This window comes from Toxorhynchites rutilus, chromosome 3 (assembly GCF_029784135.1).
Source record: "Toxorhynchites rutilus septentrionalis strain SRP chromosome 3, ASM2978413v1, whole genome shotgun sequence".
Lineage (NCBI taxonomy): Eukaryota > Metazoa > Arthropoda > Insecta > Diptera > Culicidae > Toxorhynchites > Toxorhynchites rutilus.
In genome coordinates, this window is record NC_073746.1 from 75,723,755 (window position 1) to 75,742,961 (window position 19,207).

The 19,207-nt window shown below is 35.7% G+C and overlaps 1 protein-coding gene across 1 annotated transcript; it reads left to right on the top strand.

Moving 5' to 3' along the window:
* Nucleotides 1-265: 265 nt before the first annotated feature.
* On the top strand, nt 266-1,190 carry LOC129777742 (thioredoxin-like protein 4A). Its single transcript, XM_055784201.1, has 2 exons — nt 266-445; nt 518-1,190. Exons 1-2 carry the CDS (start codon nt 368-370, stop codon nt 866-868), a joined length of 429 nt encoding a protein of 142 aa, XP_055640176.1. The 5' UTR covers nt 266-367; the 3' UTR covers nt 869-1,190.
* Nucleotides 1,191-19,207: the final 18,017 nt, after the last annotated feature.

Consider the following 19,207-nt stretch of genomic DNA (forward strand, 5'->3'; position numbering starts at 1 on the left):
GAGCGGTCTGCAATGTGTCCGCAAATGCGTAATTAGATGTCAAATATGAAGTTGATCGATGAAATAATTGCAAATTGGTACAATATCGATTCCGTTGTCAACACTATTTCCTGCGATTGTTCTGGCACAAGAAAGTAAGTGGGCTAACTTGCACCAGAAATAAATATTCTAGCAGTATTGTATGCGAGTATGTAGCTCAGTTTGTTTTGGTTTGAATAGCTCAATTTTTTTAAGTGTAATAAAGCGCTGTCAAAAATTTGTTTAGATTTCCATTAAACCTAAAATCAACGTTTCGAAGATTTGTCCGTTCTCTTCGTAAATAGATTGTTCTATTTAAACAACGGAACGATAGCAGCATTTTATCAGGATGTCTTATATGTTGGCACATTTACACAATGGATGGCAGGTGGATCAGGCCATTCTATCAGAAGAGGACCGCGTTGTCGTAAGTTGTTGCTTCGTTGTGGTCCAGAATGTTCCGGAAAGGTAATCTATTTTTTATTTTTTATGATTGCAGGTAATACGTTTTGGCCACGATTGGGATCCTACGTGCATGAAAATGGATGAGGTACTGTATAGTATAGCGGAAAAGGTGAAGAATTTTGCCGTTATCTATCTGGTGGATATAACTGCTGTTCCTGATTTCAACAAGATGTACGAATTGTACGATCCTTGCACGGTGATGTTCTTTTTCCGTAATAAGCACATTATGATCGACTTGGGCACTGGTAATAACAACAAAATCAATTGGCCATTGGAGGATAAACAGGAAATGATTGATATCATTGAAACGGTATACCGAGGAGCACGTAAGGGACGAGGTCTGGTGGTATCGCCAAAGGATTATTCGACAAAATATAGATATTAGGCTGTACTCAATTTCGTATTAGAATATTTTAGTTATTTAAGAATAAATGTAGAATCCATCAGTTCTTTGTAAATTATAGAAAATGAAGTTTATATCCTCACACTTTTTTTAGGCAACTGCTTTAAGAAGGGACTCACACTTGGAAAATCGAAAAAAACTAAAGTTTTATTTTTACATTTTTGGCCAAAATGACGTTAGTTTGCCCAGTCGAAAATATGATCATGGTTTCTCCACTTTTTCGAATGTTCTAGTTCAGCGCACCTGTGTCAAAACAGGTATTCAAATGATCCGACATATAGAAATAAAATTGTCTTTTTCATGATTTACCGTAGTTTTATAGGATATTTTTACGGATGTTCGCATTCACATTCAAGGTTTATAAAATCCATTTTCTATTGGTGTCAATGCGTTGAACTAACTTTCAATCAATCACCAGATGATTTTTTGGTACGTATTCAGACCTTTTCAAAATTATAACACTTATAAATATTGTGCATCGTCCTTGCACACCATTCGTATCAAATTTATATATCTAAATTATGCTATTAATGCATTTCGATGACCTCAACTCTGATTATCATCTGTCCAATGCGCTGATGTTGGTTTGTCCACATGATTACTACGGTAGCCGTTTGGCGCGTTGCAGTTCGTTTGTGGTGTCCTTCGTGCGTAGCAGAAATAAAGTTTCTCTGTATTATAAGGCAATATTTTGAAGAAATCCTGAATTATCTATGGATCAATATGATGACAGTAAACTCAAGCAATGAGAAATGCATCTTCTTGAAAATTCGATTCTTTCATTCAAAAATGATGATTTCTAAAATCGGACAAATCATGATCATAGTTTATCTTTGAGGAAATTTAATATATAATTTTGAACGTCTTATGGTATTATTAACAATTAACCCTCCTGTACTCGCGTGCAAAATCATAACACATATACTCGCGCACGGTGTCACAGACCGAAAATTGAACTTCTCTGTAATGTTGCCATTGCTCCCTTGGCCGAGAGGTTAGCGTCATAACTAACATGCCGGGTGTTCGGGTTCGATTCCCGTTCTGGTCGGGGGATTTTTTCGTCAAAGAAATTTCCTCCGACTTGCACTGTGATCACGCGTATTCTAGAGCTTGCCACTCAGAATGCATTCAAGGCGTGTTATTTTGCATAGAAATCTCAACTAAGTACTAATAAAAATGACGCAAGTAATACTACGTTGAGACGGCGAAGTTCCTCTAGGATTTTAAGAAGAGGGTATGATTAAATGAAAGAACTTCAAAAAATATGTTTTCTTCGTCTTTATTATGTTTTAATAGTCATCTAATTCAGACTCCTCAAAACAGAGTAATTTTTGATAGTCCAACACAAATAATGAAATTTGAATTTTTCATTGTTATGAATTGAAACTAAGCAACTGAGTATAATTCATGGAAGTATAAAGAGCTATAAAATAATATAAAAACGTATTAATCGAATGTGTTTTCATTGGAGTAAAGGTGGGTATATTCATGTGAAGAAATATGATGAGATTCATAGAAATCGCACTTCAATCAATGAACTTATAAATGAACTTATAAATGAATATATTCATATTTTCGGTGAATTTATTCACCTCAAGTAGAACTGCATCCAACTTTAGTGATTTCTCACCAGTGAGAAATTCGCAAGCGTTTACATATGCTGAATTTATTCAAGTTATATATACCTCGAATAAGTGTATCATATTTATTCTCACCCGTTTACACCTAATTTCACGTGACGTGAATAAATCCATCTATAGCTATAGATCTCTCTAATGTAAACCCGCCATAAGAATCAGAACATAGCATAACTGCATGCACGAAAAAAACATATTTTTTACATTTCATGCAGTTGTTGCGTGTTTTTCGGGTCTTTTATCGAAGAGAAGAATGTATACCGACCTTCTAGATAATCACCAGATGATAAAGATTGTGGAATATAAAGTTGGCATATTTCTAATATTCTTTGTCTCTGTATTCTTGGTAAACTAAGAATTAATGCCTTTTTATAGATAGGGCATAAGAAGATGATATAAAAGGATTTCTAGGAGCTTCCTTTTCTTTCTTTTGTTTTTTGTTGATATTGTTCATTATAAAAAAAAAGTCACAGGAGGGTTGTGTCCGAGACACGACCGCATAATTGACGTAGGATTCCGTTAGTCTATCTGTTGATTTTTGATATGTTGGAAAATTAACATCGGCAAACTCTTTGATAATGATTTGGTGGCTCTGAAAAGAGCCGTTTTGTTTGGTTGTTCGGTATTGTTTGTTCACTCCACCAGTGTTTACCGAGTGCTGATGACAGAAGGATGGCAAACAGTCGTTGGACAGTACGTATCATATAAAAAATGCTGAAGTGGAACGAGATATGATGAAAACCGCCCTCTGTGATCCTAGATTAGATGCCGCCGGTGTTATGTATGGATGAAAAAAAAGACTCACTAATTTATATATAATAATTAATGACCAATACCGAACACAATTATCAATTTTTCACATCAGTAAAAACATGTTACTTTAATGTAGAGAAAAATATTTGAAATGGAAAAGATAATTTTCTTTTATTATTTTTAGTTTCTGAATGTTTATTCAACCCAATGCGAATTTTAATTGGACTAACAACACCAACACCTATACTATATATAGAGCATGTGGAAAATCACATTTTCTAATATTTCTTCACTTTTCCAATTTTTCTCGCCGTATAAACCTTTCTTGAGTGAAAATGAACATAACAAAACAGACAGCTTAAACCGAACGACCCGTTCTCGAGCGGGAACACACTTTGGTTTTTATTTATGAAAATTAAAATAAATCGTTTCATATATCAAGTGATTTTTAACACAACAATTTTACACTTACACTTGTGCTAAATTTTTCACAATACACGATCCGTCATTGATATGAAATTTCACGAAGCAACCAACACTAAAGTTCCAGATTTAAATTTTATTTGCTAGAATTAATCGTATCCCTCACCCAACTTGGAATATAAAAATGCCCCCGACTTGCATATATTGGCAATGCCGAGTTCACCCAGGCACCTTGGTTTTGATGTCTCTGTTAGGGAACACTTCTCGGTGGAAAGAAAAGTTCCCCCTACTTTCATGTATTTGCAATGTCGATTTCCTCCAGGCAGCTTGGTTTAGATGTCTCTGTCAGGGAACACATTTCGGTGGGAGCAAAAGCTCCCCCTTCTTTCATGTATTTGCAATGCCGATTACCCCCAGGTTGCTTGGTTTTGATGTCTCTGTTAGGGAACCGCCACATGTATCGTCAATTTCAACCAACCAAAAGAGAGTATTTCCGTTAGGATAGGGGTTGAGATTTTTCAATAGTTCGATAGTTAGTTTCATGACATATATTATTTTCTTCAATATGAAAAATTGTTATGGAGTGCCAGAATCGATTGACGCACAAAATTCATCAATCCATCATGAAATGACTGAGCAATAAGCGTTTGAAATTGGATAATTTTCACGATGTGCTCGATTTTCAATTTGTACCCCAATATGTTCCCGAAAGACGTAATCCTACGTCGAAATATCCCCGAAACTGTAACTGTTAAAAAATACCATAAGCCACCGATTAGTTTATAGTTTACTGTTTACAATTCTTCCACAATCGAAATTCTTTCACAAGTGTGTTTATGTATGACCATTATATTTAGCGAATAACTATACGAAAGTCAAACATTAATATTTTATATTTTATTTTTTTATTATGAATCTAACGACGAATATAGTGCGATTCACATACAACATCCACGTCACGTTCACGTTTCGTCAATTATTCTTCCAAGCAGTTCTTATGCAAACATTCACATACACCGACAACGGCAACTTGGACTTGCTGTTGCTGGTGTATGTGAATGCTTCAATAGGAATTGCATGGGAGAATAATTGACGCAACGTGACGTGATGGAACGTGAACGTGACGTGGATGTTGTATGTGAATTGCGCTTATATCGACGAATAGTTAATATATGGAGCCGTTCAATGCAGTTACAAAAAGGTACTGAAATCAAATAAAAATAGTCCGGTAATGATCTTATGCATTTTATTCAATAAATATTCCACGCCACTAACATTAATTTATACATTTCATTCAACAATATTCTAGAATATGAAAAATAATAATAAATAACTTTTTTGGACAAGTGCCTACTTGTCCAAAAAAGTTATTTATTAAAGTTATTTCGTTTTCGTTTCTCGAAATTCAAGCCGGGTTCAGACGGTGCGAGTAAGCATACGAGTCGGTCTAGTCAGTTACTGCAGTGCAGCTACTCACACCGTGTGAACACATTATGCCAGTTAGTGCCATGTGTGATCCAGCGTGCGAGCTACTTCAAAGTTTTTTGAATTTACTCGCACTCGCATCCCTTAAAATGTCAAAAAAAGAATTTAGCGTTCGAATCAGGGATACCAAATGTGAAGAAATGTCACTATTTTTAAGATATTTGAAAATATGCGAAGATATTTATAGACTTTAAAACGAAATCGTTGTTATTTTATTTTGCTTTCTTTTTGGGATAGTTTTCTTGAAAATCTCTAATATAGAATCATTATCAGGCACAATTTTCATTCAAAATTCACTCACAACTTACAAAAAAATATCTTGTTCTAAGAAACAAAACACATATTCGATTCAAAAAAGTACATTTTCATTCTTTTTTTTTTTAATTTTTGACGCATATTTCTTCCACCTGCAAAACTACTATCGTTTTCATTTCAAAAATTGGTAGACGAAGCTGCTGGCAAGGCGAAATAAATAAAATTTAAAAAAATCTTTTAGGGGGTCTTCGTAGCCACTTGGTTACGCGTTCGCTTACCAAGCGATCGATCGTGAGCTCAAACTCAGGGCCCTCAATTGACCATCTTTGTGTTGTTATAGAATAACTACGTCCAGGCAACCATCATCAGCGATGGAAATCGATCCACGGTGGAACAAAGATCGATTCATCCATACAACTGCTCTGCTCTGCAAGAAACATCGGGCTGCTGTTCTATAAATAACCCAACAATGATCAAATCAACTGTCTCCGCTGTCCGGTCTGCTGAACAATGGAAGAACAGAAAGAATACCCTTACGCCTAAATGGCTACTACTGTGTAATTTACCATAATGTAATGGAACAGAAAACTTAACGCCCAAATGGCTACTACTAACTACTGTGTAATTCACAATTTATAGAAACATAAACATATGTACATGTACACGATTAAACCCGGCTCTGTTACAGCTAAAATGCTAATGAGCCTAATAAATAAATAAACGGGATAAAAAAAAAATCTTTTAGACTACCATTTATAGCATTACATACTTCCGGAATTATCCTTGCTATGAATGCTTTCGAGATTCTAAAAATATCGACAACAATTTGAACGATATTCCAGAAAAAAGGCACATCAATGTCGTTTTTTAATTTCACTCTTGCAGGTATAGGATCCCTCATGAGTGTATCTTGGTATCTATCTTTGGACCAATGAAATCCAACAGTCTTTCCACTTATTCAGGTGTTTTTCTCAACACTGCTCTGTACTCTAGAGTATCATCATCGTAGAGTTCCTTTAATATTGTATTTGTTGCTCCTTTTCCTTGCATCCAATTTCTGGCTCTAATCCTTTTGCCTTTCTGTTTTTCGGATAATACCTTCAGTTCAAAGAAATTCAGCACAGTGTATTTTTATACATGGTCAGCGTTTATTTCGCGATGAAATAGTGTAATGATAAATGCAACTGAAAACCTGAGACGAAAACTGCCAATAGGGAAGTCGATTTCAGATCAATTATCTGTCAAATTCGGACCTGATTGGTGTTTCTGACTATTTGATGGACATTTGAAAAATCATCTGGCATCCCTGGTAAGCCAATGCAGTAGTATCTAGTTTCTCGTCAGCAACTCACACTGTGTGAACGGACAATTCGAGCCAACCAATTGTTAAGCGAGTTCACCAGCCCAGTAGCTGCTCACTGTTAAGTCAGCTACTAGCAACGTATAAATGGGCCTTTATTCTGAGGTCAATGTAAAAAGGGCTAAAGAGCTTTCCAAAAGAAATCGACAAATGACAAAATATAAGTATTTTTTATCCGAATTTAAGTTTGTATTCCGTTTGGGTTGGAGGAAATATGAGAATTCCACAGCATTTGGGATTTTTCTGACTTAAGTGTAACTTTTGAAAAGGGGGTATTGATTTTAGTAAGAGAAATTGTTGAAAAAATATACACTGAGAAAAAAATTAGGTTTTTTTTATTTACAAAAAAAAAAAATTAATTTGAAATATCTAAGTTACACATTACAAAACTATTTTTGAGGAACTTTGTGGAACATCGAATTTTTATGAATTTTCGAAACTTCGAATTTTTGTATGTTAACAATTATTTTTATTCCCAAATTATGAATCCTGATGTGATTTAAAATAAAAAAGCTCATTATCAATCTTCTTCTAAATGCAGCCATTCTCGAGATATTTGAAAAAAACATTTCTAATTCATTGTATTTTTTATTATTTTTTTTAAATTTATATATGTACTAGCTGAAACGGCAAAATTTCGTTCCGCACAAAATTTATTTTTCGTTATCACATCCACGTTTTCTTACTAAGCGCACGTTCATGTATCCATTCGCAGAACTGTTCATTGATTGATCTACTAATCTATCCTTTAGAATTATTATTTGCTATAAAATTTCAGTACTTCTACCAAAACTTGACATTATAATATCAGATTATTTTCAGACATTTTCAGATTCTCGTGCAAGATTTTTCATCCACTTGCAAATAACATGTTTCTCCGTTACATGGAATAAATGATTGATATAGAAAATATGGCAGAATAAACACAGCCCTGAATCGGACAATTCTTTTCTCGAGTTTACCTCTTATCAACACATTCGGCCATCCATTTTTATTTATATAGAAGAAGACGATATAGGAGTGCGTTTTATCACATTAAAATCTATTTCCACTTTCGAACGAAGATCAATTTGGTCACCGCAAACACCAAATGGACTAACAACGCTTGTCAATATATAATTGTAGAACACGTGCGAATTGAATTTTTCGAATTTTCTCATTTTTCTTCAGAGTTTTTCGAAATTTTTCAATTTTCATGTTGTGTTGGAATATGTTTGGTTGAAATATGTGCATTATTTTTATGGGATCGCTCTGCCGGGTCTTATTTCCTTATCTTATTTGGTCTCCTCTTATTCCTTATGGAATTTCCTACTTTATTGCAATCTATGCATACATAAAGAACTGTCCGTAACACCCTTCCAGAGGAGGAAGGGGAAACCTACACATGTCAAATATGGCTCAATTTGCCTGATTAGTTCTCGAGTTATTCAGAAATTTGTGTTTCATTTCTATGGGAGCACCCCTTTTAGAGAGGATGGAAGGGTTTCGAACTATCATAAGAACCTTCTCCGACCCCAAAAACCCCTACATACTAGTTTTCATGTCGATCGGTTCAGTGGTTTCCGAGTCCATAATAACCAGACAGACAGACAGAAATCCATTTTTTTTAAATAGATTTTTTAATTTTGTTTTCATTTTTTTCATATAAAATAGAAGTCATGTAGAAAATTTAAAAAATGAGTACAAGATGGTAAAACTATTTTTGACGAACTTTATGGAACATCAAATTTTTATGAATTCTCGAAACTTCGAATTTTTGTATGTTAACAATCATTTTTAGCCACAAATTTTGAATTATGATGTGATTTAAAACAAAAAAAAAAGCTTTTCATCAATCTCCTTCTAAATGCAGCCATTTTCGAGATATTTAAAAATATATTTCTAATTTATTGTCTTTTTATAGTAAATAGGCTCTTTTAATAGGTTTGTCGTGTTATCCCGCCATTTTCATGAAATTTTCTTAATTTGCTTATAATTTTCAACATTTTTTCCAAATACATCATTATGGTAAAACTATATTTTATACGGAATACAAACTTTCATTCGAATCAAAAATACAAGTTTTTAAAATCTGCATTTTTAGTTCGATTTCATTTCGAATTTCACTAAAGCGATCAGTATGCACGCGATGAGCCTTGCGTACATCCAATTTATCGATTCCCCGCTTCGCATTTACTATGTGCTCGGCTTTACGACGCGTTAACACGTTCGTCGCCCAACGCGATGTTTTTGAGTTTCTTGCAGAGCCCAACTTGCGATTAAATTATTAAATGAATATCAAGCTCAGTTCGTAGATAACTTCTAAATTATCTAGCAATGTTTGTTTCCAATTGAAGACGAATTGATGACAATAACACATGCCAAAGTCATATTATAGGGGTTTTGCAAAAAACTGCAGTACAAACCATACGTACTATAAATTAATAAAAAGAATAGTATAAACAGTATAATATTATGGTTATTATTTTATTATTTTTCTTCATATCCTATGGTTATATTTAGGTGTCTATTCTATCAAATACCTACTAAAAATCATACTCAATTCGAGCGAGGAAAGTGTCACCCATATCTGGGTGACGGGGCGTCGAAGGTGTTGATGAGCTATATTTTTCGCCCCATTTTTTTTTAATTCATCTTCAAACGTACCTTAAACACGCTGCAAGGGATTCGAACACGACTTCTAAATTCAACAAAATCTAAAACGGCATAATAAATCGTCAAAACCCCATATTTCTTGGCTCTCTAGGTTGGGGTCTCATCTTAAATACTGTGTTTAGAATATGTTTGAAGACACATACAAAGGACGGGTTGACTTTGGCATCCCTGTTACACATGTTATTCTCACATTCCATATATATTCGGTATTAAAAGAATTCTGAGAACATAAAATTGAGTTTTTGTGAGTATGTAAAAGCTTACAGTGGTCTGAAAAAACGGGTTCCGCAAATATAACCGAGGTATACGTTTGAGCTTTTTTTTGTTTTGTGTTTTTGTAAGACTGCTTCTTTCAGGAGGGTTACCATGTCACGTTTTTATGATGTAGTTTTAAAGTTAATAATTATTTTGCTATGTATGGGTTTCAAAGATTTGCACATAATTCGGAAATTCTAGAAACTTTGTTTGATATGCTATACATTAAAATTCCCTAACGCTCAGTTGAATCTGAAGAATTTCAGACATTATTATTTCACATTATTACACAATCTTGATTTAGACGTGGTCTATTTAAAAAGTTTCGCAATCTTTGAATTTACACGAGTTACGAATATTCGTTTTTCGATGTTTTTGTGGCGTTATTTTGGTTATCATGACTTTCATTTGTGCTTCAGTTGTGTTCAGTTAAATTTTGACAGGTAAACGTTACTTTGGACCACGGTAGTCAACATTCGGAATGCGTCCGCGCATTTAATATTTTTTTACATAAAGTTTGATGAAGATTCATTGATCCGTTTTTTGGAATAGTAAAAAAATCAAAGACGAGCCAAAACACATGGAAGCAGCTGTCAAAAATTAGCTGAACATTCAAAATGGCCGAAGTCGTCGGCGTAAATCAGTCATACTCAACCTGCGGCCCACCCGGCTCTTTTGGTTGGGCCGACTGGACCGTTACCATTTGTATGTGTAACAATCACGAGAACTAAAGAAATCCTCTAGGAAACATGAGATGAGAATAATGAAGTTTGACACATTACATATTATTACTCATTACACATTTACTCATTAGATAGTTTATTTAGTTGCTAATCCTGTTGACGTTAGTGAATAAAAATGAAAATATGGATATGAAAATATGAATATAAAATGATTACCTATTTTTTTACATAAGACTTGGTCTTTCTGTAATGGTACCAAATCAGAAAACAGGTCACGTTTTCACGTGAAATAGTTTTAACGCTAATAATTACTGTGGCTCTGAACGGATTTTGATGGTTTGCATTCCAATTGAATCATAAATTTTCTATTTTTTTTGGGTGTGTTATACATTACGGTTCCCTAACCCATAAACGATTCAAATGACCCAAAATTGGAAGAATACACATTTTCCTGCTGTGTTTCCGTGACCAAGGTACAAAATTTAAATATTAGTGCTAACTAGACCAGCGAAATCGGTCGCTAGAAATGCAAATGCAGCATTCGTGCAACGGACAATGTTGACAGAGAAAATATTGCAATCTAAGATCCGCCGTAGTCCCCTCATTGAGTATAAACAAGCCATTCGCAGATTTCAAATTACAGTATTCACATCAGTCATCTAGCTAGCGACCAGGCCGCAGCGAGACTTTCGAGATTGATCTTTTCAAGGCCGAGAGTTTAGTTTAGTTTTACGTTTTAGTCTTTTTTAAGGCTAGAGACGAATGAAAGTCTCTATAATTCAAAACATCATCATCATCATCGCCATCATTCAAGTCGTTTCGCACCAGCTATCAGACAGCAGTCAATCTTGATACTGGTGTCACCCACACATTTTGCTCGATTCTAAGGAAGAACGAGGGATAGATATCGCCCAGTATGGTGCAATTTTGTTCGGTGTGGCAACCGCGTCGATTTGCATGCTGATTGGTGAAGAATGCCGCCGTATTTCTGCATCACATCATATTTGAATCTGTACTGGGGTATTAATTTAAAATGTTTAATACAAGAGCGTTACGTTTGGAGTACAAATTTTTGAGGGTTAATACCTTTTTGTCGGTTGAACGAAGTGTGTAGTCAATCACTTCATTCGAAAGATAAAACGTGTATGAGTAATGCTGGTTACTTATTGACCAAAAACTTGATTCAATAGTTCAAAGCTGCTTCGAAATCGAACTATTGAAATCACAAACCAATATATAGTCACCTGCAGTTGCATTGTGTCGAGAAAAATGTCGCAATGCATGCTGAGCGCGTTACGTTTATTGTTCTGAGTGTGTGTATTGTTCTCACGAGAACAAGAATGAATCATGAATCAACCATCATCAGTCTACAAAACTACAAGACTACAAAAATCTACAAAACAACGCAAACCCATCGGTTCTTTTCAGGGCCACTAGAACCTTCGACTAAAGAGTTAAAGTTTCAAAACATTCTAAGAATCTATTTTATATTCATTTTTGGTTGAAGCTGGATTCAATAGTGTGTTTGGATTTGTTTTGAATTGTAGAGGCTTCTAGCTTTCTCTGTTCATTCACCTCTACTCTTGAAAAAGACCAATTTGGAAAACCAAACCAAATAACTAGACCTTGAGAAACACCATCTGGAAACTATTACTACCGTTCGATCGCTAGCTGATCGCTAGATGACTGATAAATCGTGAATAACTAATTTGTGATTTTTTTTCAATCAATCATTCAATTTTCGTGATTTCAATTGTTGTTTACAAGTTCAAAGTGACATAAGTTATTTTTCAGCGCTGTGAGTTGTGCTCTTTGGTGGAAAATTGAAGGTGAAAACTTGTTTCGATGCTATTGCTTTTGTCTCCGTCGTTCTGCATTTTCTGAGGTGTTTAGTTCTGCGTTGGAGATGTAATTTTGCTAGAAGATACTGAAAAACTACTGTTGTTGTAATTCGGATTTTGAAAATTTTTGGATACCACTCTAGTGTCTCGCAACACATCTAAATTTGTATTGGCTACTATTGTGCGTATTTTTGGGACAATGAAGAGTGGATCAAACGAAATAAAGGAGTTAAAATTGGTATAGCCGAGCTGAGTGTTTCTTTTATAGTGCGATCCGAGATTTATCCCCTACACTACTTAGTAGGGCTCGGCAAAGTCATAGTCAACTGAGGATAGTCAGCTGACTATCTGACTAACCGTATCCGTATTCAGTCGGAAATGACTTTTGGCTTCTCCACGCAGTTTTTCCGCCAAAACGACTAAACAGTCAGTCGGGCGTTTAGTCGCTATCTCCCTCTACCGGCTCGACTGTATCATTTCATTCTTCCCAGTCGAATTGTCTTCATTGTATTTTGAAGTGACTTCCCACAAAACGAATTCCTCTCTCTCTCCCATGTATAATTATGCATGCATCGACATACGATACAGGTGAGCTGGATTTTTTTTTGTATCGTTCACGATAATTACTCACACGTATAAAATAGCGTGCAGTGTGTGTGCGCGCTATTTTGCTCGCTATTTACTAATACTAATGCGAGGACCTATATAGCATACTTGATAAATGTCTACGTTCGTTGGTTTGAGATGACGATGGGTAGATAATAAACCGTCCATTGATGGGGTAACTACTTTTTTGCATCAGGAATCATGTTTTCGTGGAGGGAGGGAAGAAATGCGGATTGAAGTCAGTTGAATGAAGAGGCAGATTTGTATTCATTAGTTGCGTCAGTTAAAATAACCACTGACTGGACTAGTTCGCCAGTCGTCCTCACTAGTCAACGCTAGTCAATTCATTTCCTTGTCAAGTCACTTTTTGCTGACAGCGACTGCCGAAGCAGTTCTAGTCGCAGTGAAGCTACTGAGAGTAGAGTCGGTCTTCATTTTTCACCTTCGAAGATTTCGGACCCTGCTACTTAGATATCCATGAAGTTCATCATTCCAGTTTCAGTGTACTAGACAGCGGACAATCAACAATCTAATCTATTGCTTCGCGAAACGTTCGCACTCCTCCTCACTCACAGCATTCATTTATCGGCCTTTGTCTTTGATATCAAATATTTGTATCAAAGAGTTTTACTATTCACTTTCTTTCATGTTTGTTCTCGCCAGCAATAACTTCATAGTTCTATGTTAACAATACGGTCGTTTATTGGACATCACCCTTCTTTATTTATTTATTTTTGCGGCCTGTGACACATGTTAACATGTGTTTGTGGACCATATGAAAAAAAAGGTTGAGTACCGCTGGCGTAAATGATTAACATAACGAAACAAATCGTTTAACATTTACGCAAAAGATAATTGTACCTATAGGAAACGTCTGACTGCTTTTCGCTCGTTATGTTTGTTATTGTAAAATAAACATCACCCGATAGTATTGAAATAATTCCACCATGTCCAGTCCATGACAGAAGAATGCGTTTCAGTTTCTTCACATAATAGAGGGAAAATCGTTGAACTGCTCATTAATTTTACATTATATTTGCATCGAAAACCATAACTGTCCGAATTGCTAATTAATTTGATCATCAAAATAAATAGTTTCGGCTTCAGAATCTGCCAGCTCAGCTTGACCTGCTAAGATAGCAGGATTCAATGGTCACTGAAATTTTACCTTCCTCCAAAACTTGTCGAGTAAGAATTTTAAAAAGATAACAAGATTTTTTTCCCCTTCTCGAGCCATTCCGACTAATGGTCGTCTACATTGCTAAAGATGTTCTCTCGCAACAGTGCTGGTCGGTGGCAGTATTTAAATAATCATTACGCTTTGTGTGTGTGTGCTCAAGTAATTTCTCGTCTGAATAATGGATGAACGACACTCTCTACGTTTGATGATGGTTCTTGCTCTGCTTTCCTTCTTCCGGCAGCAGCAGGAAAACTGTGCGTGTGGTTAAGACTCATCTGCAAAAGTAGAACCGAGGAAATCGATTGGAACAGCTTCCACGTCATCGCACACATCGAGCTGCAGAGAGTCGGGTCGTCGACTCTATCGAGGGATAGTAATTCCAACAGTTGATGATAACGCTAGGTAGATTGATGCTGATGCTGAGGCCAAAATTTGATGTTTCATGAGCTCATGGGCAGACAAAGATTACACGGAATTGTACCATTTGTTCGCTTCTAACTGCAGTGTAGACCTCCGAAATGAGGTGAAGTGAAACCAATCGATACCAGAAATCATTAGAACTTGTAACGCATTGCCTCGTTTGATTCAATGTCTAGCAGCGCATACGGTGGATATTCTCGCTGAATGAATATGTAACTTTTGGTAGAAACAATTATTGTGTTGGTTACCAGACTCTTTTGATGTTGACAGCTGATAACCTTAGAACAATAGGTTAAAATGATTGCTTTGGAAACCCTGGTACAGGAAAGAATGAAATACACAACTGATGAATAAACAAGGAGACGATGTGAAAATGTTTGTCCTATATACCACATCTCCCGAGGGAACTTTTTACAAGGATACACCACCCAGTATAGGATACAACATGATTCATGTTATATGCAGTTTTCTCGTTTTCCCGTGTTTTTTTTCTCTTTGTTCAGATCGAGATGAGTCGTGTGTTATCTGCTGTCGGGGGTCATTACGAGGTGAACTGGATTGCTTCCATGCCAACGAATCGTCTCCAAAAAGCTAGCGGCGTGCAAGCAAGCAAATTATGTGCGCTTGGGCTGAATAATTAATTTCTGGTTATTTGGGATGACAATTAAAACCAAATTACTGTTGTCGTGGAGTGTTCGCGGTTTCGGAGTATTTTTTGTTCTCTTATTCGGTAGCTAATGGCTTGGGCAGAACGCTTCTAGGGCATGTGTTCAATTATGGCTAATGACGGTCAACCGAACCAGCTCATTGCAGCATTGGGATACATTTAAATTTCACTTGTACTTGTATTGACCTATCGACGAACGTCTACCTTAAGGGGAGACGTATGTCTGGAAGATCGAAGAAAAATGAATTTTCGTGATTTTTTTGATGTTATGAACAAAGTAAAGTGTTCGGGTATTTTGGTTATTGTTTAAAGTATATTTGAAGATGTATCCCCCATTTTTTAGTGTACGAATAATGATTATTACGCTGTTGACGGCTGGATGCTTAGATGCTGCCTGAAAATCGTTACCTTGCTGGTAATATCGCTGGTAGTAAGCCAAATCGGTGTAGTAGATGTTCTCAAAAAATCATATTTCGCCGTTTGAAATTAGTTAATGTTGTAAAATAATAACAAATTTAGGATATAGGGTAACTCGCCGAATGTTGAACGCTTAAGCTAGGTATGTTCAAATATTCTTGATTCAGTGTTGTTCAGTGTTGAAAAAAGTCATCTTCGCTAAGCTCAAATGCATAGATTTTCGGGCTAGGTTGCATCGAAAACCTATATATTCCATAAGAAAATCAAAATGACAGATCCAGACAACCAGTGAATATGAACAAATGAACTTTTGTTCTTCAATATGTTTTGAAGTTTATTTTTCCACCCAGTGTTATTTTCATCTCGATTTTTCAAGATGCCATATTTGAATTTCATTTTAGCCAAATGATTTTCAGCTGGCTAAAATTACTTTTAACCTGAGGCAGCCGTGTGCGGTTGGTTTTTATTTATGCCGTTGTTACCGTCTCGGCAAACAAAATCATGTGCAATTTCTTGCAAAGTTCATTTCGTCGAACTCTGGCCGTTTTGTTCTCTAAACGGTCCAGCCTGATAATTGTTCTATTTTTGAATTTTGATTCCAAATCAATGCCAGAACGAATATCGTTTCGAATGTGATGAATATCAATTTGTTGCTTTTGATGTTCAAAGTATAAATAACAGCGAAGTTATGAACCCCATTCAATGCCGCATTTTTTTAGTAGACTTTATACTATCGAAGAGAATACCACCTTCTGTCGGTACATGACAATCTGAGTTTAATCCGTTTAATTATTTTGTAATGCGAATAAAAGTTTGAAATCGTATCAGTCGTTGTCTCTTCTACCTCTAAGATCCCGAAGATATAACAAGTATAGTCGCATATTCAAAATTATGAAAGGATAAAATTGAGTATGCTCACATATATTAAATTGTTTACAAAAGTGGACGTTTCAGTTACATCGGAGTGTTGTCTTTGGTATATTTTTCATTTGTTGATTTGCACACTAGAAAACACCAACATAATTAAATTTCAACTGCAGTTTTATTTACACTTGCACATTTTTAAACAAAAACGTTATATCATATTCTTCAAAAATTTCTGGCTCCCCGTCTAATGGAACAAACAATTTGAGGTTATGGGAGTGTTCGACAAATGGAATATGAGATGAAAAATAACAGCATCTAAAAATGTATTATTCATATAATATTTTAGTGTAACAGGACCCCGGATGATTGAAGAACTGTTGAAACATTTTGTCAGGCATTGTGGAAAAATAGTGGCAGTGAAATAGTCGCAGCTGTTTTTATTATAAAGCATATTTTGAGGGTGCACTTTCTTATTTCAATTTTTTTTTAAATTGCAGTGTAAAATGATCATTGATTATACAATATTTTAATAGCATTTTTCAAAGGTAAGGGTTATGTAAATGTTATTAACTAGGCAACATAACATGTGTAACTATCAAACGCAGATGTTTTTGAAGATAGTGTTCGGAAAACAACAATTGAAATTGATTTCTAGCTAGAATTCCTCAGACTGTTCAACATTCGAAAAGTATTCAATAATTAGCGAGGTACCCTAAATATCTAAAGCATTTTCAGTCAAAATTGTTTGCAGAATCCATTTTTTTAACTAAATTTAGTTATAGCTTTTTCTCCTGTGTTTTTATCTATAGCATAATTGTTACAGTAGAAATATAGATTATGCATAGAATTCCGCATGAAAAAGTTGTGAATGTAATTTTTTGTCAGGATAACTGTTGTCACGTTATACGTTATAATATGTTGTTTAGATGTGCTTTGACAGTTATGTATTATGTATTATGTATTATGTATTACGATTTATTACATTAAATGAGCTGAAAAATGACAGACGTTTTATACATATCATTTGTATAATATATATGCTAGAGCCAATATGAGCGAGTGAAACAGGAGACACATTTAAATGAAAACAAATGAAAACTTTTCGTATAGTTGTCAAATACACGGCCCAGACAGAGAAAGATATATTCTCGTTCATGTTCTTCTTTATCGTCCTAGAAAACACCTTCCAACTTCATTTTATGATGAGGTGTATTATTATCACGCTTCTTTATAATAGCGCTGGCAAGATTTCATCTACCTTGGCTCGTAGTAACTGACAACGATAACAGCCGTGAAATAAGACACATTATCATCAGAAGTCGTGCCTACTATGGGCTCCACAAATCCCTAGGGCTTCAACTCCGTACGAGGTGCACCATATGTACAAATTTCTTCTACGACCGATAGTCCTCTATGGGTACGAAGTATGGAGGATGCTCGAAGAGGACGTGCAAGTACTTGGTGCGGTGTACAGGAAAATGGACATAACTCTGTGGCCATCCCAGCTTCCAGAAAGTTGCCAAAACTGGACGAGTGCGACGGGCGGAACATTGTTGTTAGAATGCCGGAGAACAGCCCCGCAGAGATGGTTCTCGCATCGGACCCGGTGGGAACAGGAAGAAGAGGAGTCTGTCGAGCGAGGTGGTTGACTTAGATGGAGACCAGGGATGTAGAATCATTGTAAATAAATAACTACATAGATAAATGAATAAATGAGAGGCGCTTATAGCCGAGAAAGCATAGCTCATTCTCGTGTCTTTGAGATAACGTGATTGGGAAAAAGCGCATTACAATGGGGCAACCTATACATTATAATATTTGGCTAGCTCAGTGGTACTGATTTGTTGTATCTCAGGGCCGGCTCATTCACCTATGAACGTGTGGACTGACGAATACTACGGAAACTGATGAACCTTGAATTTGATAGAGAATTTCATCGTAATAAGAACAGAATGGTAAGTATATACATTTATTTATTACATTTTATTTTCTATTCAAGCAAGTAAATTAGTGAATCGCTGTGATCGAGCAGGAACAGGTTGAATCCAGGTAAGTATTTGATTTGGTGATAAGAAGAGAGAGCTTTTTTCTGGTTTCCTTACCATCTTGAACCAACTCACGGTGCCCACACACGGGGGTCAGTCTTATAGATCATAGTGACGAAGAGCGGGGGCTAGACTTAAACAGACATCATTGCACTGCGACCTCTGAAACTTTCTACCGAATACGTGTGGCGCAGCGATTGTCACCAGTCCTACGGGATTCGTGGCCCCTCATGGTACACAACGGGCCTGTTTCTCGAATACACTTCACGGTGGAAACGAAATAAACGGCACGCCATTGAACTACGATTTACGAGTTAGTGAAGTGTCGAAGATAATAATGATAATAATGATAATAATCAGATAATAATGAGAATGAGAAATTTTCAAATAAAAAATCATTAATGAAAATTAACTTCTTCCTTTCAAACTGGTATTTAATGTGAGTGGAAAACTTTGTTTTCTTCATGTGATATAATAATCTCATACAAAAATTTCATCTGAAGATCATTTGATATTATAATGATAAGTTTAGTGGGAAACTTATCTCGTATCCAGATGTCGACACCGTACCGTTGCCATCGCGGATACGTTTTTTTTCGTTTCCACCGTGAAGGGTATTATAAGTGTATTCGAGAATCAGGCCCAACATCTTATTTAGAGTAACGCGTCAGGTGGGACTTTTGTTATTTATCAACCTATTTGTTGTGAGCACGGTTCAACATTTTCAATAACGAAACATGAGAATGGACTCTCCTCTCAGTCAATTCGCTTC